Source organism: Apostichopus japonicus, chromosome 21 (genome assembly GCF_037975245.1).
Source record: "Apostichopus japonicus isolate 1M-3 chromosome 21, ASM3797524v1, whole genome shotgun sequence".
NCBI lineage: Eukaryota > Metazoa > Echinodermata > Holothuroidea > Aspidochirotida > Stichopodidae > Apostichopus > Apostichopus japonicus.
The window spans coordinates 13,329,780-13,355,777 of NC_092581.1; the positions used below are offsets into that span (position 1 = coordinate 13,329,780).

General features: G+C 36.2%; 1 protein-coding gene across 2 annotated transcripts; it reads left to right on the forward strand.

The window, feature by feature from the left end:
* Position 1: 1 nt before the first annotated feature.
* On the forward strand, positions 2–20,732 carry LOC139962954 (uncharacterized). 2 transcript variants are annotated; one of them, XM_071963376.1, is made up of 13 exons: positions 2–586; positions 4,048–4,251; positions 5,099–5,542; positions 6,867–7,046; positions 10,623–11,075; positions 13,968–14,096; positions 14,545–14,715; positions 15,761–15,942; positions 17,763–17,846; positions 18,303–18,520; positions 19,658–19,795; positions 20,109–20,244; positions 20,462–20,732. In XM_071963376.1, exons 1-13 carry the CDS (start codon positions 457–459, stop codon positions 20,639–20,641), a joined length of 2,649 nt encoding a protein of 882 aa, XP_071819477.1. In that variant the 5' UTR covers positions 2–456; the 3' UTR covers positions 20,642–20,732. The 2 variants fall into 2 exon arrangements, with proteins under 2 accessions (XP_071819477.1, XP_071819478.1); XM_071963377.1 differs by lacking the exon at positions 5,099–5,542.
* The last annotated feature ends 5,266 nt before the right edge of the window (positions 20,733–25,998 follow it).

The window sequence follows — 25,998 nt, forward strand, 5'->3', positions numbered from 1 at the left end:
GGGTAATCATAGCACAACACACTGGGTAAATTATTTCCGATTAGACCCATTTAACTGTAAAACATTTACATCGGACATTGGATGCTAAATGAAATAATAAAATGCCAAAAAAGGCATTCTTTAAAGTCAATACAATTCATACAGAGGAAGATGGCAGAAGTATGCGATGCGTTATTCAAGTAAAATCAGCTTTTGAGTTTGATCGTCAAATCTGCCAAAGCATAGCTAGTATTACTCAAACATAGGTTTTAAAAAAGTGTAATAGTTCCGGTAGTTATCGATTGTAGACTTTGAAAGAAATTCTTATCCGTGAGCTTTGAAACGGAGAAGGAGGCCCGTTGAAGCTCCCATATACTTTGTTCAAATAGGTAGAGCAGAGATCCCGTTTATAGTCGTTCCCAGTATACACATTTCTCTCCGTGTAAAATAGCTGAAGAAGTACCGATATAAGGAAATATGGAGGGACGACAGAGATGTCTTAGTGGCTTATTTCTTGTTCTAAATTGTGCCGGCTTGTTAGCTATTAGTGATGCTGAACCCTCGGATGGAACTGGAGATGACTTTTACAGTTTCTCCGCCAGCTCAGGTAAAAGTTACATAGTATTTCACTGCTTCGTGTGTTTTACATAAAACGGGACGATATACTATACTTAAAATACGAAAAAAAAAACACTCTAGTGGCCTGGTTATACAACGACCATTCTCGTTTTGTGTTCAACTTTGTACCTCGATTATGTTTATTTTTTTTATTTAAAATATGATTTATATGCGCTTTAGATTATATAGTATTCATGTGATAGCTTTTGATAAACGCCATTTGTCCAGATGGCACCACAGACCTCCTACTTTAATCCAACTTCATGCAGGGCGTAGTTGAATGTTTAACCAATCGAAACAGGTCGCACTGAATCGACCATTCTTCGAGTTTGGGGCAAGATATTGAGATGTGATTCTCAACTATAGCAGTGTACGTGGAATATTTTTCTCTTCTATGTGAGTTTCACATTGTTTGTCATCAGAAAACTTCTTTTTAAAGCTTGCCGTGCTGTATAGTTTTACCTTTCTACAATAAGCTGCTATACTTTAGGGAAGTAAAGACATATGTACTAACTACACAATTCACGCAGACGATCATCTATATAGTCAAATGAAAAGAGCTGGAACACGAGTGAAGTATCAGAAGCCACGTGCTCCATTCTTCCCTAGCTACTGCAACTGGTGCTTGTTTCACGTCGTCGACTATAGTATTTCACACGATACATATACCAAATTTGGAAAGTAAGCGATATTTTTGGTGCAGGGCGTTCCGTCAGGGCTTTCCTTAATTGTTAATATTCACGTAAAGGGGACCGTTTCAAGTTTCAAAAGGACACTCAAGGATTTATCAAGGCATGTTGGAAACGTATGTTGATCCTTAGACTTTGGAAGTGAGTGCAGCCCTTATTATGCCGTTTACTAAGTGCTATAGCGTATGCTGTCAATGTTGAGCCTAGCGTTAGGAATATTAACTACGGTATCGCAATTATAATCAATTCATACGGTGAAGCGATAATGTGCAAACATGAACAATCATGTATCAGAATGGTCACAAAATGATCTGTACGAGTATTTTATCGGCCTATTAGCCTACAGCTTAATTAAAATCGGGCAGAGAACAAACTGTCACTCAGGAACTGTCAGACATGCATGTGGTAGGTCAAAGCTCACAGATTCCCAAAAGAGGTCACTGACAGGTCAGCTGTTAGAAAATGGCGCGAAATGTTCTATCCATGATAACCGTTTGTTCAGCTGGAGTAAAGGGACAGTTCACCTCATACGCTAAGTAATACCGGTCACAGATGACCCAATTACGGATGACCAGCTACGGATAACCAAATTATGGGCCCTAAACATTAGATTAACAAAACTGTATCAAAGATACAGTCCGAATGCATATACCAAATATGCCTAAAAATCATCATACCAAAACGTTTCGATATCCACGACAGTGCTCCTTTTAAGTCGATCTGTCTGACCATTTAATCAATTCTGTACATCAATACCTTTCATGCTGATTTCGAATATTCAATGCGAAATAACTCGATTTTATATCCATACAACACGGTAACTCTAAATACATTCACTACAACTTATATATAAACCACTTATCTTCAAAATCATTTGACTTAAACGGTATAGTTGACTTCAATTTGACCCTTTTGGCAAATTATGCAAAATGTGCAGTTCGAAATTCACACAAGAACAACTTCATTTAATAAATTGACAATGTTTTCAACAATTACACGACTGTCTCGACATTAAATAATCGGGTATATTAACCATAATTATTCAATGGGTATTAATATTTGAAATATCTTGACAGAATCGTCCTTAACTTACATATTAATTTTGCATATACTATCATACTTATTTAATCGCTGGTCTTACAAATAATACACATACATAATTATCCATGAATACTCACTGGTAAACATTATGAACGGCTTGTTCCATCTAGGTAAATTCACAAGAAAGATATCTCCTTATATCACCTCTTGAAGAATGCACATATTTGACGGCTAAGACTGGTCTACGATTACAAAAGTTTTGTCCCTGGTCAAAAAGCAGTAGTTATTGTTGCTAAAATCGGCGCCAAATCTTTCAAGCGTTCTGTGGGCTATAAAACTTTGGCCGGTATATGGAGCCAACCCCGTGAATCCCAAGGCAAATATTAACGGTGCCAATTTCGGTGGCTGAAATATGGAGCCAAATTCACTAACTCTCAGCGGCTAACATTCGGATTCCATTTTGACATCACAGAAACTTTCTGGGCAACTCCCTTAGCCCATTCAATAACGTTTTCTTAACCATTATTCACAAAGCACCGAAGTATGAGTGAAATGATTCCAGCAAGCCCCGAGTACTAGAAAAAAGTAGTGATGCGGTGCACTACCATTCGAGGCTAAATTCAATACAAACTATTAAGGTTGTTCTCATGTCACTTGCATGTAAATTAATACGCTGATTACTCATCCTTTATGCCTTCTCATTATCACATAGCAAATACTTTCATAACTGCCTACATGTTTGTGATAAGCAATGATTATATTTTAGTTATACATTAAGTAGCATACGAGTTGCTTATAACATGTGTTTAAAGTCAATGATAAATTTCCCCTCACTTGTTACATGGCTAATGACGAAGACCTTTATGAAGCAGATTGCCATGCATTCTGTTGCCGTCCCTAAAAATTTATGGTGGCGATTTCTTCCCCTGCCCCTCCCCATGCAGGCTCTTTTACACGAGAAATCCCAGAGAAACCCCTGTAATATATAACTCTTCAACTTCATTAAATAATTGGTAATGTTGGTGAATCCATGTCTCTTACTTAAAAAGATCTGTACATATCATCGAATATGTCTTCTTGTTTCAAATGATGGTGATGTTTGACAGGTAACGAAGAAGAGAGATAAGATTTTAGTTAATGTCCTTTCCGCAAGAGAGCTAGTTGTCATATCAAACAGATTGAGATAAGGAGCGCAAGAATAATGACAATAATATTATCAAATATGTGTTTTTTTTTTTTTTTGCTTACATCTTTTTCGTTTGGTCGTTTGTTTGTGATGTCATTTTTTTTTTCATTTGTTTGTGATATATGGAGTTTATTCTGATTATGAAATTCCATGAATTAAATCTCCTGTTTGTAGCAATTCAAGCATTGAGTTCATATCTAGGTGGAACAATTGGATGGGAACTTATCATTAATAATGAAAAGAGCAGCCTTGTGTTTCCTCCCACCCTCACTCTCTTCCACTCACCGTTTGCTATCTTTTACAGAAGATAAACTCTTTTTATACTTAAAATCTTCGGTTTGAATGCACATATTGTGCAGTTTTTCAGTAAGCATTGAAATACCCATGAATCACTCTATACAAGCTGTGTACAAGCGATGGAGTTGGGAAGTGTCACTAGAAAGCAGTTTTAAACGTGTATCACATTAATAAGAGATATCACAAATTGTCTCCAAATGTAATAACGTGTATAAGTGTCCAAAATTTATATCTCAGTCGACATAACGGACCGAAATCCTTGCTCTTTCCGGGGACAGTTTCTTTTGCATAACCAAGGGGTGCGTCTAGATCCGTGCACGTACTGTACATGTTTCAAGGGATCAACAACATGTGAAATTGAAAACTGTCCTGCTGATCTTGGGTGTGGATTAACTGATATCGTAGTCATCAGTGAAGAATGCTGTCCACAATGTCCATACAGTAAGTACATGTGTACAATAAACATCGTATAACCCTCTATGTAATATGTGGACGGGCAATTCGACAATTCACTATCATGTCAGAATCATGGGCCAAATATGGCTCCCGTCATGATTAACATGTGCGAGGGTGGTCTTCATGTTCACAACTTTACGCAATGCGGCACGCTTTTCCAATTTCCTCGTTAACTAAGATACAGACAACTCAAGAATTAGAAGAGAGAAGGGAACGTTACCATGTTATGAAAAATTAAGGTAAAGACATACATCTGCACCTGCAATTCATTTTGCGATCTCTGGACGTTGACCAAACCAAAGAAAAAACACTAGCGTCACACAAGTTGTCGGATAATCTTCAATTCAAAGTAATAGTAGGAAACGTGTGTCTGAAACTGTTAGATATACGTAAATATTAATACGATTAACAATATCGTTTCTTAAAGAAAGATAGGTTTGGGAACTATGCCATAGCATATTGAATTCGTATTTTCATGTAACCGTACACATGAACTACTTGAACACACAATTGCTTTGACATGGACAACAGCAATGAACTCATACCAAATTGCATGAATTCTCAATACGTTAATCCATTGTATTCCATTAAACTTAGGAGTCGCTTTGTCAATATCACTGTTGTTCAATCATTGGCACCGATGGAAAAGAGAATTTGTACTTACAACACCGTATCTAACTACTATTTTGCTGCTGCATGTATAGTATACCTAACTTGGTATAAATATATATATATATATATATATATATATATATATATATATATATATATATATATATATATATATATATATATATATATATATATATAAATAAATATCATGTTTCTTTAGGAATTGTCGTATCTGAAGCTACTATTACTGGCTTCAACAAATTCTCATTCATGGTGGGTGACACAAAACGTTTCCGGTTTGGCCTGGACATTACAGTCAACAGAAAGCAAAGTTCAACAGTTGTCAGGGGTCAGAAACTTTGGAAACTAAGCATTTGGTTCAGTCGAAACGAAAATGGTTCAGGACCGACATTTGCGTTTCAAGACAACATCTTTAGTGAAAAGAATGCAGCAATGGAATACTATAAACCAAACTATCCACCAATGTACTGGACCAACTTAGGGGTAACATTGCAATTTAAAAACGCCACGTGTGATGACTACAAATACTTTTGCGTTGAATTTGGACAACAATCCAAAGCAATGCCGCTTTATGACCTTCCTTTCACCTTCCAATCCCAAAAAGAAAGACTGATTGATTGTGTACGTCTTGGAACGTGCAAAAGTGAGTATCCACATTTTAAATGTAACTGTGATGATTTTTTGTAACGAAAATCTAACAGGGTCACATTCCGTGCTTGCGTATAGGATGCCAATAAGGGTGAGTAATCGTGATACTTTTTTGGTGTACTGCGTTCAAGATTTAAGTATTAAAAAAGAAGCGTAAAGGATATTAGAAAAAAAATTATGCTGCATTCCGATTCTCTCTAGAAGTTGCGTTATTCATCAAATGCTTTAGTGCAGCAACACGAAGCATAGCACGATGGTAACAAATTCGTTTCAAGGATGGCAAGTCTCAATACCATTCGTTAAGGACCGCTTCATAACAAGCCAAGTAGTACCGACTCACGGTATGCCAGGATTGTTCAAACCAGCTAATCAAGTGATGAGAATGGGATTGTTGAGGTGGCATCAAAATGTTGAAATGTTCACACAACTATATGAGTACTTTTTTTCCAAATTGTTGAATAACTCACTTTTATTTCAACATAATGCAGAAAGTTATCGAATTTACTACTTGTCAACATTAGACATTTTGACATTTTTTTAAAAACTAAATAAAGAATTACTCACTTCATGTCAATGGCTTCGCATCTCAACAATTTTCTGCGATATGTACTTTAACTATAGATAAATGCAATTTTGCAATTCGACATTTTTTTGTTTTTAAATTGGTCAATAGATGAATTTTCATTCATCAATTAAAATATTTGTTGCAATATTATGGATACGTTAAAGTGCCGCGAAATACTAGGATCTTTTTCTGTAATTCTGCTACAATACATCATTTTGCTGCAAATTCTTGAATGGGTGATAATCCGATACGGGCGTAATTAATCATATTTTGGAAACGTTCAGATGCCGTCAAAATATTAAGATCTCTCTTGTGACTTTGCTGCAAATTCATCATATGCTGCAAAATGTTGAAATGATGACATTCCGAAGCGAGCAAAATTAATTGGTTTGTTGCAAAATTTTATTTTCCGACATTTATTAAATGATCAAATTATTGTTTTGCTGCAATATGTTCTAACGATTATATCCCCGATGTGAGCATAGTTAATCTTTTGTTGCATATTGTTGAATTTACGAGATTTACAGTATTCAATTATCATTTTTCTACAGATTGTTAAATTTTAATTTGTGGCAAATTGTTAACATGTCTGTGAACAATTAGTCACCTTGGTGAAAAAAAATTGCTAAAGAATTTATCAAAATATTTTTAACATTTTTAACGGCACCTTATTTCCTTAATTACTTTTAAATTGTACTTGTTCAGATATTCGTTCACTTGTAAAAGATGTTTCATTATTCCTTATGAAATCAAGATTACACTGAGTGTAACTATCAGCAACACACTCTTCGGGACAACGAAAGAGTGGAGCTTGATAAATGCACAACATGCACCTGTCGCAATAAACTAGTGACATGCGAGACTGAAATATGCGGGGCCGAATGTGAAGAAGGAAAAAACGTTACAGAGGAGCGTTGTCCTGTTTATCCTTATCGTGAGTAGAGCCTTGTCCATAAGAGCTTATTTTTCGTAACAATAAAATTCTTTCCGAATTAATTAATGATAATGACCAATGTTACAAATCGTACTATACTTCAAACAGAACCAATTCAATCTTCAATGACTAGAACATAGAACAACCCTGCAGTAAACACAACGAAACAATTAACAATAACAGATCAAGTTTCGAACAGTCTTAGGAGATGAGCTAAACAGTTCTGTAGTACAACAAACTTACTTGTATTACTTTTTCAAGTTTCGGGCTTAGAATTATTGTAATTTTCTAATTTCAAAATGAATTTCATTTTGCCAAAAAAAAACTCGTTACATTTTGGCATCATCTCACTTATATAAATAATATTTACAATGGAAAATGAACAGTTCATTTTGGGTGATCTATCATTAAATTGTAACCCAAAACTAGTTGCCATGATCGGTATTCTAATAGAAAACAGGAAGTTACATGGCCGTCTCAAAATATGATTTCTGTATCCATTTTACAGACAGTGCAGGCAGGGTTATTATTTTTTGTCATTATATATAGATTAAGCGTATTGATAGCAAGAAGACAGTGGAGAAAATACCTCCAATTGAAAATACTGAACTTTGGTCTCGTAGAGAGTACGGAAAGGGATTTAAAAATGATGTACCAGTTATCACAATTGAGAGATTAAAGAGCAAGTTCCGCTTATCACACGCACGTGGAGGAAGATAAATAGGCCAGATTAAGACACAGAGTACCGCTTCTGAAAGACTTGGAGTATTAGAAATAACATTTATGAGATGATCTTCTGGAGCGCAGGCTACCGAAGCCTGAAATGAACATTCCAAGTAGGAGAAACTGTAGAAAGAATACCGCAAAATGTTGTAAAGGGGAGCCTTGTCAGATAACATTTATCCCAAAACTGAGTATAAGAAATTGGAGAACCATCACTTCTGAAAAGCTCCTTGATGTACATAATCCCGACTTGACGGATCTTATTAATTATTCATTCTTATGAAATGGTTATTACAGATAATCTGATTCTCGAGGATTTTGGATGGAGTAACACAAGTAGCCTTATAGACCATGCAATGCAGACCTGTCTAATGAAAATATTCTTAATTTTAACAATATCGTTTACGTTAAAGTTACAATTAAACAGAAGTTCCTTCCGAAAAGGGGAAAGAGAAGCATCGAAAAGTATTCCAGTGACCCGTACCATCCTTGTCAACTAAACGTCTAACCCAAGAAGCTTTTAAGGTATTGACAAAGCAATCCACACGGATACTTTTGAACTCATCTTGAACAATAGGGTTGATCATAGTATCTCTACTGACCTTATCACGAGCATTATGCCAAATAAAGTCGAAAATAATACTATGAACCTTGTTAATACAATCCTTACGAGGGTTTGGAAGAACATGGAAAAGATACACCAATTGGCTAATAGAAAAAGACAATTATGTTTCGTCTCATATAGGAGTCATATCTCTATAATACTCCACAACAGAAGTTGATTTTTAAGTCTAGATTGTTTTTTGCTGGTTGTTCAGCCGTCGTTGCCATTATGAGTGAAACTTATACCCAGAAACTTAATAGGGCCATAATTGAGAATCAGGTTCAGGTCAGAGAGATAATCGGGTGGAGTAATAAAGGAACCTAGCGGAAAGACCTGAGTTTCTGAAAACTTCACCTGAAGTTCAGAGGACAGCTTGAAAATGTTTAGGGAGTTGAGCATTTCAAGAGTCGAGTCTTTGCTACCATCACAGAGAATAACAGTATCGTCGGCATACTGTAGAACGTTCAATTCATGACCATAAATACTAATACCAGTAATGTTATTGTTAATAATATTAGCTTTAGAGAGAATATCAGCGCAGATTATGAACAGAAACGAGCTCAGAGGGTAACCTTGCTTAACATTTCCTTTTATACAAAAGGTACCGGTAGAATTACAATTGTGACATACACGAGCAGTACTATTACTGTACAAAAGACTATGAGTCATATTGTCATGTGTATGGTTTATAAGATAACAAATATAAACCTAATATTCTCACCAATAACTATATTTACCATAGACCCCGTTTGATTATCCCCGACACGATGCTTAATAATACCTTTCAATTTGCGAGCTAACACTTTTGCACCAATCTTAAAGTCGGTATTTAGTAAGAAAGATTGGTTTGTATTCAATTAGAAACCATGGGTCGTTGTCAGGTTTACAATGAGAGTGATCACTCCCCTACTTTGCTCCTTAGACAAATAGTGATTATGATAAAAGTTAAAGTCTCCGCCCCATATTATAGCCTGACAATGAAAGCTCTGTAAAATGCGTGTAATACTAATGCAAACAGGATCATCTACCATCTTCATCACAGCGAACCTTATATGTATAGTAAATAGAAGTTTGATGTTAACAAAGTATAGCAATCCCTTTGTAAAGAGCCGTACCATGAAAGAATCAAATTGGCCCACACTATTCATTTCTTCAGATTTGTTCAACATCTGGAGTACAATGCGTTTCTTGAACTAAGATTATATCAAAATTATGGCAGTAAATTTTTTGGAATTGCTGCCTACGATTGACTGATTGTCTTATTCCCCTAACATTACTAGAACAGACTTTAAAGTCGGCCATCGATACAGCAAAGAGCAAAGAGCCAAAACAAATGAGATATCGACTACATAAACGTGGTACTGAGATATCATTAATTATTAAGAAGGGTTGTTTAATAGCTTAACGTTAGCATACAGAGCAATTGAGATGGGAAACATGATGTTATCCAAACTTCTTCGAAAACCTTTTTTTGCAATTTTGTTAGTCCTCCTTTTCTGTCTGTCGTCTTTCAATCCAACTATACGTAAGTTGTTTCTTATTGAGAACCGCTCTTGTTTGTTTAGTAGACCGGCATGGTGATCTTTTTCACTCTTTTTCGTCGAGGGTATTACATCTCAGTTCATCTCAGCTCAGTAATTGACAGTTTCAGGTCTTCAAACGCCTTGTTGAAATCATATTGAAGGGACTATATCTCTTTAAGGAGAATCTTGCGTAGCCGATCAATACCAGAGTTTATGTCCCTCGCAAAATCACCTTCCTCTGTATCAGAGTTATAGTCTTCACTCCTTGAGTGTGATAGGCTAGAGCGAAGGCTATGTTGAGAAGCCGACTCATGAGGTGTTTTGCTCCGGAGGCTTTCTTTTGGTCTTCCAGCAGGCATTTCTTTACTCAGGAAGTATCCTTAATATTAATATACACTGTCAGAAAAAGGGGCTTTGCAAGACAAAGATATAATATTTAAAGCACATATATCCCAGTATAACCCAGTAGCACACGGTTGTGGTTAACCCAACATCACAGTTAGGTAGTCCAAAATCACAGTTAGTTAGTCCAATAAATAATAAAAACAACAATGATAATAATAATAATATGATATGATACCAGAACCTTCGTGTCACACCTATCAAGTTTTACCACTCGGCAACAGTTAATCTACTGGTGTGAATGGATATTAAAGGCTTTCTATAAACGGTCAACGAGAGCGTATTACGCATGTTTTACGATCATTTGCTTTCTTACTTTACCAGGTTTGTACCCAGAGAGTACCAGCATCATCTACATAAGTGAACAAAATTTCACTGCTGGAACGCAAACATTGAATGTAACATTTGGATTAAATATAACCGTCGATCGAAAAAAGACATCAAGATTTATTCTGGGCACAAATCTTTGGGAATTAACGGCTTGGGTAACTTCCAGAATAGATGGCGGAGAAAATCAAATCAAGGAAACAGTATTCACAGAAGAGGACTCTTCAAAAGGGTATGACCAACGTAAAAATGACCCACATTGGATGGCATGGGAAAGACTCCATTACGAAATAAATCTCTCCGGTGGAAGTTGCAATGATTTCCAGTATTTTTGTGTGAGATTTCAAAAAACAAAAACTCCAAGCACGACTTATGATGTTGATCTTGAAGTGATAAGGACACTACCCAGACAAACAGAGGACTGTACGGAACTCGGCTATTGTACAGAGGGTGAGCTACTTTATTGAGAGTATGGTCATGTAGTACTGAAGTTTGCCAGGTGTACTTGTACCATTTTCATAACGCCCTCTCACATTTCTATGTACATTTTCTGATGCTGTGAATGGGTAGTAAACTCGAATAAAGAAATAGAGAAATAATGAAACATCAACCACAAAGTGTTTTTTGTTGGTAAAAACAGGGAAAAACCCTAGCAGTAGCGAAATTTATGTATTTAGAAAAATGACACTAAAGACGGTGGGCTTGGTAATGAGCGGCCATATTGTGTGTGTGTATGTTTGTCTGCACTAAGTCCATGTCATGGCATATTACGAGAAAGCACGTGAACTGAAAGGTTGCATACATCCATCCATAATACACAATTAGACTTGAACACATGTATAAGAATTATAATTAAGTCCGGTATTTAAATCACATAAACAAATGACAATGTGCAACTGTCAACGTAGATATGTAGAAACTGGAACCGTAAGCAGTATAATGTTATAGGGGTACAATACACACACTATGCAATAACTACATAATGGACCAGAAGTGGCCTAGCTGGAAAAGTTTGAGGTAAGAGTGACGCTGACAGGTGCCGTAATATTTTATGCCCCTTTCTATCCTCTCATTATCCTTACTATATAGAATTGGATGAATATTCACAATGTCATATGCATAGATCAACACATTGAGGTAAGCAGATTTCGACATAGATTACTGTTCCCTCACCCACTTGGATATCTGCGAAGGCCTACAATTAGAGACGTGGCAATGCTGCCAAGTAAAATAGTTCAAATTCACAGTATTTATTCTGTAAGACTGTTTTAGAGAAATGATGGATAGATATTTATTCAGCCAATCATATAAAAATACAATGGAAATTGGTTGATAACAAGAGCCCAAAACATTAAAACTTGTAAACAACAAATAAGACGCATAATAATGTACATAGATATGAAAACGTTCCTATAAAATATTAAGATGAACAAAATATAAAATGTACCTACAAAATATACATACATAACAAATGCATAACAAATGAAGTAGCAATGATCCTTGAAAGGCATTTCGAGATCTGTACGATTTCCCGACTGGCTGTCCATTCGTTAAGCAATAACCAACCAAGTGCGCTAATACTGCTAATTTGACAGACCGATCATTCATGTCGATCCTAATGTGCGAGATCTGTACTGTTTTTGGTCTCTGATTTACAGTAACGCAATCGTGTGAAAGCACTCACAAGCTGCGAACGTGCCAAATGAACTTGTATACTGGCAGGCTTGGTAAACTACTAGTTCTACTTGTGCAGTTTCGCTGCGTTAAATAGTTGCCTTGACTGAAAACTTTGAAGTTCACAAATATGTTTCGAAAAAACTCTTCTTCCTCGTTTTTTTTTACGAAAGAACATTGTAGATACAGGTGGTCAACTCACGGTACCGTTCGTTATAATCTTTACTCATAGATTGCAACTTGTCGAGTTTCGCGTAGCACGATAGGACAGATATCGCAGCACCCTCTGCCCATTCTTAAGCATGGTTGGGGAGCCAACTTGGCCAAAATTCTTGCGCATCCCATTGAAGGTCATCCTAAAAATTTAATATGTTTAAGATTACCATATTTTAACTATCACAGGAGTAGTATCGTGCTACTTATTCACCCCCCCCCCCGCCCCCATGGAGCCACAGGCACCCGTTTTCGGGGCCGTCTCACGTTTTTTCAGGAGGCGTTTCGGGAGCCTTCGTTTTTTTTAAATGTTTTTCGGAAGCCGTTTCGGAAGACCCCCCCTCTGAAGGCCGGAAGCACCCGTTTTTCCGAGACTGTCTCCTGTTTTTCGGGAGCCGTTTCAGGAGCCTTTGTTTTCCGAGGTCGTCAACCATGTTGTCATCGTTTATGTTAGGTATTGCGTAAACAAGTCGTAACATGTTCATCATCTAATTTAAGAAACGCACAAAACGAGTTGTAACGCGACTATATTATGACATGATATGATCATGATATGATGTCATCGTCATGTTGGGATTTGCTACAGAACGGTATTCATTTGATTTGGCATCAAAATAAAGAAGAAGCGAGTTGTTCAAATCAAGCACACTACTATAACTGAATATCATGGACGACAAACAAACATTTCCAGAAATCTCAGACAAATTGTACAACGCCGGCTGGCGTACGTACGTGGCAGAAAGATAAACCCTAGTTTGTGTATCAAAAAAAGAATCAGCGCATCGACGAATTCCCGAAGCTTTCAAAAGATATTTCAGGTTCATCACCAAACTTGACGCATTTTGAGAATTGTATCGTCGATAACTTTATTGATTTGGAAGAGTTCGCGCCCAATTTTTGTAACGAAACAAAGCAGAGTGAACGGCAACATGCATAAGTATTTGCACAATCATCGCCCGTCGAGAAAGGAGAAGCGCTGGATTAACCGTGCCAGTAACATACTGAGGAATCTATGACCCGATTCTCGTTGGGAGGTAAGCGTCACGTTGTCGTAAATCGGTATCGAGGTTTACCGTATGTTAACATCAGGGAAACATTTCATCCTCATTATTGGCGCATTCCCAAGTAAACGTTGACATCATATCATCTAGTCGCGTAACAACTCGTTTTGTCCGTTTGATGAACATGTTACGACTTGTTTTACGCATAACTTTAATAAACGATGACAACATCGATGACGATCGATGACGAGATGACGATCTCGAAAAACGAAGGCTCCTGAAACGGCTCCCGAGAAACGGGAGACGGCCCCGAAAAAACGGGTGCCTCCGGCTCCCCTGGGGGGGGGGAGTAGCACGAAAAATACTACTTACAGGTTATGTTTATAATCTCTTTCAAAACATGCCAACAATTTCCAGTTCACTGAGAACCATTATATATTATTCATAACTTCAGTTGCAGTTGCACCAAACAATCTCCTCCGGGTTGTCTGGCTTACAGTCATTCTGATCTTACTGTTGTGTCTGATACTCTTTTTTCTGGTTAAAAGAAGGAGACTTTACCAGACTGTTCGTATCCAGTTGGGTAAGTTTCTATCCACTTCCGTCCTCTTCATTTTAAGTCATCATAAGTTGCAAAATTCTTCAAATAGGTTTACGGATTAATTGTTCTTCCGTAATCATGAAGTCAAAGTTAGTCCATTTTGCTCCGTGCCTTTAGAAGACTTATTTCCGTGCCACTCGTGTTCCGTGTTCTTGCAGAAGACACCTTTTCGTGCCCTTGTAGTAGAAATTGTTCTATGACCTGTAAAACAAAAACATATATTTGTGAATTCGTGGAAGCCATTTTCCATCTATTAGTAATTTTGCGTGCCCGTCAAAATAGTTGTTGCTGCATCCATTTTGAAAGACTTCCGTGAATGACTATGGATAAGAACGTAGAGCCGCTTGAACAATCACTCCTTTTTCAACAGTATGCCATGTGTATCGTTTGTTCTGTAACAATTATGTTAGGAAGACCATAATATTTACAGAGAACACCAGGGATGTGGAACCTCTGCTAAAATCCAAGGAGATAAACCTCTGTCAAGTCAGGCTGAAAGAAGAACTCGGAAAAGGTGAATTCGGTGTTGTGTATAAGGGAGTTATCACTGGACTCAATGGTTATCCTGACAATATGGCTGTCGCTGTAAAAACCACAAAAGGTATTTTGCATTTCCCGTATAACGTTTATTTAGTAGTTCTGAAACAGAGATAGATGAGAACAGAGATTTCCAGCAGCTTGTTATGTTCTTTCATATTGATATGTTATGTTAGTTTCACACATATTACACAGCTACAGAGGCTTCATAATCATTCAGTCATTTGATTTTCCGCCCAAGAAAAGGATGTGTTAACAGACGTAAGCAAATAAATAGCTAGCATTTTCAAAGAAAAGAAATAAATACTTGATGACTTGTGTGGATTCGGTCTCCAGTGCGAGACATATCAAAGACCAGAGTTCGATTCCTCGTGTTCGATGCCGTACTACAGCTCTTATGTGAGTTTTGAGGTAGTCAAGAAATCAGTGGCCACAGCGTCACCCATGCGGGAGGGGGGGGGGTGCACGGTGACAATGACTGAAAAAGCAACCACCCATCTCGCTGGAGACGCCCGTCGGGACCCTGTGTTGTCTGTAGGGCCTGAGAGTGCATGCCATATTCAGGAGTATAGAAGTACCTGGTATTCGTAATCTCTCACTTAAGCCCAAACCATGGTTGGGATCGTGTGAATGTTGAATCTCCTTTGAAGACGAATTTTTATAACTGCTATAATTGCCCTGTTGTTTCCTGCTAGGCCACTGTTATTGTTAATGACTAAAGGGGTTTAGATCACTGAAGACCTCAGCAGTATAACCATTACACGGATTCAGATCGTCTGAAACATTCTCTGCTCCGACAAATTTGTTGATAATTTGACCAAATTAATTTTCTATATATGAACTAACATTACATTATTTCTCGGAGGAAATTATTCTCCAACTGATATCCTGGAAATTCACAGGCTTTATTCATATGGGATTTCTGATCATATAAATAGCTCTTTACTTTTCTTCCGTCCCAATTTATCCCTTTGGGATAAACTTCGATTTAGAACCATGTCGAACTAAGTTTGAAAGAATGGAAAGAAGCTTCCCTGTATTTTGCATTTCATGTCCAAAGATGTAATTGCATTCGTTTATAGTACCTTTTTTTTTATACTTCTTCACAGTTGGCGCTTTCGCCGAGGCAAATGAAGACCTCTTAGATGAAATGAAGTTACTCTCCTCACTTGGAGAACACAGAAATATCATGCCCCTTGTTGCCTGCTGTTCAAGGAGAGAACCTTATTACCTGATCACTGAATATATGCAATTTGGAGATTTACTTAACTTCTTGAGGAAGTGCCGAGAGGTAAAGACTATATATGCCAGTTGTTACTCTTCCTACCACACAAGAGCAACGTTTTATGGGAATTCAATGATATGGCAGTAATGAATTACGCATCTAGAGCTGTAAGCTGTATGCGATAGTATGGAACTGCTCTGTAACGTATACATATGTATGCGATTTTATCTGATAATTTAAAGAACCAATCTTAATTGGCTAAAAGTAAACCATTGATTACGTGAAAAATATATTTGAGTTAATTAATTTTATACTTTGTGTACCGTTTACGTTATATATTCCCTATTTTAATTTTGCGGTTGCCAGGTGCGGATGCAATTGGGGTGTGATGGTGTTCACCCAACCCAACCCTTTCAACCCCCACCCCCCCCCCCCTCCCCTCCTCCTCCCGCTCCCCCCGTTCAACCCAAACAAAATAGGGTCATTCCGTGTCAAATCACAGATGGCTATTGCTGCACCCTCTCCAAATACTCCCAATTTTTTTTGTATGATTGGAACGCTATGAAATACGCATACTCTGAAAATTACAGTTGCATTGCTTCACAATTGGCCAATTTATCACACTTTGAAATTCCATTCCATTCCATTCATTTCTCAGCAATTAAAGATCCTACTACCTTATTACAGATGCTTATAGAATCTACCCCATAGAACAGGAATATTAAAATTAGGCTACAAAAACATTGTCTTGTGGAGTTAGGTCAAATTAAAATTGTCAAAATATTAAACTTATGTATTTATCACTAAAAAATGTGCTAATTTTAGTGATTAATTGCTCCTAAACCATTGCTTCAGGGTACTTGATTCTCTCAGAGGTTGTTATGTCTAGTACAAACAATACAAAATAATGATTACAATGTTTTTCTATAATATATTTGCAAGTTGTGCAACTCTAAAGTTGCTATTTCATGCTGCGATTCAGCATGAGGAAGGGGTTTTGATGCCAATTTTTACCAAAGTAAACATGTTACAGCTGTCAGGGTTTTATACTTTAATTATTAGTATAAAGTTCTCACACCTTAACAACTTTCAGGGTTCTAGCTTTTCTCAATATTAATTTATGAAGTTGTTAATTTGCTCTGATGCCTGGCTCAAAACATGTGGAACATCAAAACCGGCAAAAACGTTTTTTTGTAAAAATCCCAAACTTTGAGGATTTTTAATTTCAAAATAAGGCGAAATACCCTCCTGATTTTTTTTTGTACAAACAGGGTGGTACTTTATCTCTTCCAGAAAAAATAATCAACGTGATGCGTTTTGAGTTATTGCCTGTCAAAGACGACCTCTTTTGTACATCGGAGCAACTAAGGTAGTAGGATGTTTAATTGCTGAGACCTCAAAAGTCAAGAAAATCCCAAAATGCAAAGGTGGCGACAAATTGCGGAATTTCAAGTATGAGAATTCGGCCAATTGTGAAACAATGCAACTGAAATTTTCAGAGTATGCTAATTTTATGGTGTTCCAATCATACAATAAATTTGGGAATTTTAAAAGATGTCGAACTACAACATACTCCAAAATTTGGTGATTTGATATGAAATGACCCAATATTAAAGGTGGTTATTAGCAAAATCGTGCGTCTCGACCTAATTGAAGATTTAATTTAGCCTAAAAGGAATCCTTCACACTCGTAGGTCACGTGGGAATCGGCATCAACGACCACACGGCCACACACCCTCTGTTTTAAATCCTGGATCCGCCCCCTGATTACAAGCTTGAGATATGCAATTGCTAGAAATACGCTGTGTTTATAAATATTGTTTGATCAATAAACATATTCGACTTCATCTTACTACTATCTTCACTGCACCTTATTCTTTCACCAGGAAGGCAGTTCAGCCATCGATCCGATATACTCTTTAGGGGAAGAAAAACAGATCATTGTGGCTCGCGATATCACTAATGGAATGGTGAGCTTTCAAACCAGTGATGTTATAGTAGGCCTAACCATATAACATTGAATGTTAGGATGCGATGTCTGCATCACAATCAGCATTGGTTATGATATGCATTGGTGATGCTCGGCATAGCTAGAAATGAGCCTGTAAGTTCGTAAGTGTATAAATGGTCCAATATAATCATTTCAAGGGTTAAAGTTAATATATTCAGCCCCAGCCAGAAACACACTTCAGTTTTTTATTCCCTTTGACTACGTATGTCGTCTACAAATTGGTTAGACTTCAAAAGTCTTCAACTTTGCAAATATTTTCTTTGTCAGTGGCGTAGCTAGGGTTTCAGTGTCCCTGTTCGAGAGAGTACCGAGATCTGAAACCTTGAACGTTCCAAGAACTGTATAGGCTGACTTTGTAGGATCCATAAATCAAATACAACATATATATATAAATTACTTTATGTTTTATCGATAGGCATACATGGAAAACGCAAAATGTTATCATGGAGACCTTGCAGCTCGAAATGTGCTAGTCGGTGAAGGTTTAAAGGTTAAAATATCTGACTTTGGCATGTCCGATGACATCTACACGAGAGGATATAAGAGGCAAGAAACTGCAGACAAGAAAATACCTGTTAAATGGTGTAGCCTAGAAACTATTTTCAGTGGGATATGTTCTTCGAAAAGCGATGTGTAAGTATCGCAATGTATACCTTTCGCTTGATTACTTCACATTTTAGCTCATTGCTGCGGTCTAAGAAATCGTTTGGTAAGAATATATATATTGGTGGTTTATATATTTAAGATCCAGAAAAATTTACGATAAATCGTGACGCAAACTTAATTTCAGACAGCAATTTCTTTGCCGCTAGTGAACACAATAATCTGAACATTTGGTATTTTGGTAAAATTAATAAAAGACACAAACACAACAACCGTCATTGTTTTGCTTATGTGAGAGAGATCTTTGTGAAGAACAGCTTTCCCCAAACAGCTGACAGAAATCGTTTCGTTAGGGAAATATCACGGAGGAGTTGTAATTTGGTAAACTTGAGATGACGTCATAGTACCACTAGAATCTAAACGTTTTTCTTTCTCTCTATGTTTCTTTTCATGTTTTTTCAAGCTAAATCTGAACAGAATTGACATTTAAACCCCTGCCATCATCTCTTAATCTGATCTTTTTTTTGTAATGGGTTGGGTCGATCATCTCTATATCCATCCCTCTCTTATTTCTCTTTCCCATTTCTCTCCCACTCTTTCAGTTTATTTCTCCCCTATATCTTTCTCGTCAATAATCTATCAATACCTTTGTTGAATTGAAGTTTTTTATGGACACTAACCAGTTGGCAATACTTCTGTTTTAAGTGTACATCATATTATGCTATTTCATACTGTACTGTGTGTTATTTTTTCTTCTGTACAATAATATGAGAAATTAATTTGAAATTAATTTTCTTTACTCTTTGAATTGTATATGTATATTACAGTTATCATATCATTCAATATGTCGATTTGAATGGCAGCTTTAATCTTTACGACATGTATTGCTTCAGTTATTTTCTACGTCTTTTCTGTAAAATTCGATCAAGAGGAGTATATTGGGTCTTGTGCTTAACATACAACAGAAGGAGGGACATCATTATTTTAGATGAAAAATGTACTATAAGGTGCAAAAATAAAGGTATTTTTGAATAAAAAAATTGTTGGGGAATCTTCTGTATAGGTGTGGTCAATAAAATACTGTTTCATGAAGGTAACTTGACGTTCAATCTGGCGAAAGAAATATACGAACGACGTGCAAGTATTCTGTCTCATTTTACTTCTTAGGTGGTCATTCGGCGTTGTATTACATGAAATATTTACATTGGGTGGATCGCCATATCCTGGCATGGCACTGCGATTTCTGGTGAATAAGTTACGAGAAGGCTATCGTATGGAGAAAGCGGAGCATTGTCCAGATGACATGTGAGTATAGTTCTGTGTGATCTGAAGAAGTTTCCAATCAACACATGTGCAGACATTCGATATTTCCAAACGGGAGTTTCCTTCAATGTTCAGAGCCATTGTCAGTTTGCAAAGGTATCTATATATATATATATATATATATATATATATATAGATATATATATATATATTTGTACTTGTTTTATGATTTACTATTATTATTAATTACCTGTACTTGTATTATGAAAAGAAACTACTTAATACAAAATTTACAATAAACAACATATTTGGTGGGTGATATCGACCAGCTTGTTGATTTACTTACTGTTTTTAGCTATCAGTTAATGCTCAGATGTTGGCAAGAGGACCCAGCGGACAGACCAAAATTCGTCGACCTTTCTGAAGAACTTGGGGAATTGTTGGCTAAAAGATGTGATTACATTCAGTTTTCAGTGGATGACGAGATGGCTGTAAGTTTTCTTAAGTCTTGTTGCAACATTTTTGCATCTCTATAGTTTCACGAAAAGGGTCATTCCTTGATTCTTTCAAATTGATTGATTTATTTGTTACAAAATTGTATGCTTTTCCGGAATCTCACTGAGACTTTACTGACCTTACCATCCCTTGTCAAGTCTCCTCTTGATTCTTTACTATTACAATGTACGTTTAATATTTTTGGTTGCAAAGGAACCTGATGGAGAAAACTCACATGGACAGTCTCGGGAGCTACATCCCATCGATGAGGATGGAGGAGAGGTGGGTGTAACTGAACTGCTAGCTGTTCTTCAAGAAGACAAAGAGGGACGTTCTCTTCAATCCAGAGAAGACAAAACAGATGAGAGTATGGACAGATTTGAAATTGTTTAAGTTTTTAAAATCTTTTCCGACCATCAGAGGCAGGTAGTGGTAATTATACACATTTGTAAGGGTATAGAAGAAGTTATGAATTTATGTTCAATGTGTGTGTATGTATGTTATACATGTATTTATGTATATATATATATATATATATATATATATATATATATTTATGTATATATATATATATATATGTATGTATATATATATATATGTATATATATATATAAATATATATATATATATATATGTATATGTATATATATATATATATATAAATATATATATATATATATATATATATATATATCAATATATATCAATATATATCAATAAAGAATAACACACCAGAAAAATTCCACTTCACGACCGGTTTCGTCCATTTGGGACTCATCAGGCGAAGGTAGGAATCGATACCGGATGATTGGGCCATGAATCGGGTTCCAGTCCGTACCACTCGACCACAGTGATTCTACTGGTGTGCTAAAGCGTATAAATTGGCTTTTGAATAACTGTCATTTACGGCGTATTACCCAAGTGTTATGATTGTACAGAGTGCACCCCTGGCGCTTTGAATCTGACAATTTTACACAGAATAAACACTCTTTATAGGCAAGGCAAGCCGTTAGTAAGAATTGAATATGTAGCAAGTGGTATTACAGATATAAAGTCAATTAATGAAGAATAGCACACCAGAAAAATTCCACTTCACGACCGGTTTCGTCCTTTTGGGACTCATCAGGCGAAGGTAGGAATCGAACCCCGGATCTTTGTGTCACGAACCGAAGTCCGTACCACTCGACCACAGTGATTCTACTGGTACAGGTTTTCCTATTGTCAACCGTTTAAAAATAATCCTTTGGTATGCTAGAAAGGACCATATCTGTCTATATATATATATTTATATATATAAATATATATATATATATATATAGATATATATATATATATATATATATATATATATATATATATATATATATATATATATATATATATATATATATATATATATATATATATATATATATATATATATATAACATCTATAGTTTAATACCTGGTAGACAATTACAAACTAACTATATCTTTCCCAATTAATCAATCTATTCCAAAAGATCTTCAATAAATCCAACAAATTTCTCAATAAAATTCTGATAAATATTTTAAATCCTCTTTTAATAATGATGAATTCTTATTTGTATCCATGTTGGAAACATCCAACTCTCCTCGAAAGCTGTGCTTAACGAGGGCATGCATGATCCTTTCTAGCATACCAAAGGATTATTTTTGAAAAGGTTGAAAATAGGCAAACCTTCTTTGTCATACTCAAAGAAAAAAAACACCAAACATTTGAGAGATTTAATTCTCTTTTTATATTAATATTGCGGGTTTCAAAATCTGCAGCATTAACTTATGCAGCATGTCCGGTAAGCTCTTTTAGAACCAGAAGGCTCGTCGGTGTTTGCCTGAGTGTTAAATTAAATCCAGAGATTTATCAATTCTAATAACGCCAACAAGAAGATGTTCTTTCAACTTCATATAAACAAAATCGGAGCACTTTTGGACGAAATTGAACACCGGATCATCCTTGACGATTTTGTAATGACTTGTACACATCTTGCTGCTGGTGATAAAAGTCTGACTGTTTCCCAGTTGTATCTGTTTCTGCAGCTGACAACCGCAACTGATGGTCTTCTGCGTGACGTAAGAACCTTTAGTTGATGAGCACATTTATCAAGGGTCATCTCTCAAATTTTGATACAAAGTACTTTCATCATGTTATGTAAATAAATTATTATTTATGTTCTTTGCTGATGGCAAGTCATCTCTGTGACTTAATTATCTTGTTTATGTCACATCATATTCCAACTGGAACTGGTTAAATTATCTGTTTGGTTTCGGGCTAATAAATTATCTTTCAACATGGATAAAACAAACTTTTTGATTTTTCGTCCTTACCAAAGATTCCTTAAAGATTGATAATCAGCTGATTTGTAATGTTAGCAATACTAAATTCCTCGGTGTGTAAATTGACAATCATATTAATTGGAAGTCAAATATTCATAAAGTACAAACTTATGTTGCTAGAATTTTAGGTGTCATGTATAAAATTAAATCATTTATTCCAAATAATATTCTACTCTCTATTTATAAAACTTCAATAATTCCGCATCTTCATTATTGTGCTATATCCTGTGCAAACTCTTCTCCCAATAAAGTAAACTCCCTCTTTCTCCTACAAAAAGGAGCTGTAAGAATAATTTGTAATGCATCTTATCGTGATCATACCTCCCATTTATTTAGTGAGCTTAAGTTACTGACAATTTTTGACATTTATCATTATCAGTTGGGTATTTATATGTTCAAGTGGTGGGAATGCTTTCTGCCAACAAAGTTTTCATCTTTTTTTCACTCCTACTAATACAATTCATGACCATAATACCAGACAATAGTCAAATTTATTTCGTGAACATACCTATTCTGCAACTTCACAACTAACTGTTAGATATACTGTAACTAGGTTTTGGAATACCCTAGATACCCAGGTCAATAGTTCAAAATCACTTTTACATTTAAAAAAACAACTGAAAACGGTCTTATTAAATAAGCACGTGTAAAATTTCTAGTTTCTTTTCTTATGTTTAGGTGTATTTTGGTGGGGAGGTGTGTTTTTTTGTTGGTGGCCTAGACTTGATAAGCTCTGCTTCTGCCAGGTCTCCCCCACTTCACATCATATGTATTTATCAATTGTTTAATTCATATTGAATGTATTTGTATTGTATATTCAAATGTTATATGTTCACTTTGTTTATGTTATGGTGAAGTGGAAATAAATATTTTTCAATTTCAATTTAAAAAAGGGCCATAATATGATAAAGATATAGATTTTATACGTCATAATACTCAGTGCAATTCCTTCTCAATGCTTATCTTATTTGTGAGAAAAGAAAGTTCTTCTTTCTTTTCTGCCCGATGTGCTACATGAATCACCTTTAAAGTACAGCATAGTTTGGTGTCATACTTGGATTTTGTCCGAGCCCATTTATCTCCTCTTTTGCGAAATTTCTTTTATTGGAAAAGGAGTTGTTCTTGTCTATTGTTACTATCAACTTTCACCTTTGCCTCCTAAAGCGAGTGATAAACCAGAGATAACCAAAATGCATTTCGCTTACTTTTTAACATTCTATCCGACCATTTATAGTGTGTCCTTACTCGTATCCCGTAAACTTCCAAAGTTGCAATGCAATCGTATTAGACATCATGATGGATTCATAGTCGTTTTCGAGTGCAATATTTGGTACTTGTATTAACCATCGTAGTGTAATTACTGTGTAATCGTACTCGGCGCACTTCATCTCGATTTTTATCAAATGAAGGACTCACCATCTTTCATTTTGCAGAAGTTTCCATGACATAGTGGGTAATTGCCATTGCAGAGATCTATACCTCTCTTGTATTACCTTATTTTGCTTGCTTTCTTGCTTGCTGAAATTTTGTCTGGCCCCCTAAATTTTGAGACCTAGCTACGTTCCACCACTACTCAAACCGCCTTCAATCTGAGATCCTGACGATAGTGGAAAGCCATAAGATGTATATATAACCGCATATTGACGGATTTAGATTTAAAGCAATTTATCACAAAAATATTGTAACACCTGTTCAAGATCAGGAGAAACGACGGGCTCGGATTGGCCTAAAGTGTTTCTTACAGTGTGCCTGTTATCAATAAATAAATCTTGTTGGTACTTCAACAATTAACGGGACCTAATGAAATTGCATTGCAAATTGGGACCCGTTAATATAAATATGATAAAACATGGGTGACAGCTCCCTCCCCCCCCCTTCCCCTCACCCCCGATGTATCTGCCTATGAACACAATCTCAATCTCACTGTTTAATCAGAATAGGTTATCCAGATCACCGTGACTCAAATAGCAGGAAAACATGAGCATAATTCGACTTCTTCTTTTTAAGACCTCTGATGATATGACACGACATTCGACCTCCGTTGCCCTGGCATGACCTAAGATAAGATAAGATTAGTAAAACTTTATTGATCCCAAAGGGAAATTCAGGCACTCGCTCATAAAAAAATTAAAATGTTACAAAATAGATGTGTATATTGTACAATAAGACAGTAAGAATAATAAGAAAAAGTCAATATATGGAAGTCAACGTAACAAAACCTCATTGAAAAGCTTAACTGCACGGGGTATGAAAGAATCTCTGTATCTATTGGTTTTGAGACACTGCCTCTGGACATCTGACTATTATGAAGAAGCTCATCGAGTAGGTGGGTATGGTCCTTTCATACCGCGTTCAGTTTGAACTCGAGAAGGCTGTGGTAGACCGAGTCAATGGAGGCAAGGGTTCCCTGACTACTCTCTCCGCTTTCTTAATGATGCTGTTAATACGATCTATTTCATGTTTGTTTACATTCCCACCCCAGCAAATCAAGCAATAACGCCAAATCCCGCTAATGGTACCATACTTAAAACATTTCAAGGATGTCATGACGAACATCAAAATTCGACATCTTACGGAGGCAGTACAAGCTAGAATTCAACTTTTTAACAATATATCAATATGATCTCCCCATGCCAAGTGATAATTCAGCACTACCCCAAGATACTTATATGACGTAACACGATCAACTAAACTTCCTTTGACAACAACATGGGGTGAAGGATTAGTATTGCGAAGAAAATCAATAATCATTTCTTTGGTCTTAGCAACTTTTATTTGGAGGAAGTTAAGATCACAGTAGTTCACAAAAGACTGAATTTGACGTATGTAAGCTTCATCACTATTACCATTGACTAAGCCAATCATGGCAGTATCGTCAGCAAACTTGATGAGCGAGCACCCTTGTTCTGATGACCTAGCATCGTACGTGTCAAGTGTGAATAGGAACGGTGCTAGAACTGTTCCCTAGGGTGCCCCTGTATTTGAAAGAATGACATCGGAGAGACACGAATGGCTGAGTTTCACCAACTGAGTTCTGTTAGTTAAATAGTTTAAAATCCAGTGAATAAAACCACCGGGAACGTCCATATTCTTAACTTTACTGACTAAAATATGTGGTTGGATAGTGTTGAATGCAGACGAAAAATCGAAAAATGTCACACGGGCAAAATGTCCTCGGCAAGAATGTTCTAAATGAAAATATAGTTTTTGAAGGATCAAAAAAATAGCATCTTCACAACTTCGATCTGATTGGTATGCAAACTGGAAAGGATCTAAAAATGGAGTTACGATACGTTCACAAACTTTCATTGGCACAGCAGTGAGGACAACAGGACGTAAGTCATTCAAACATGATATTGCACTGGTTTAGGTACTGGTATGATACATGATTGCTT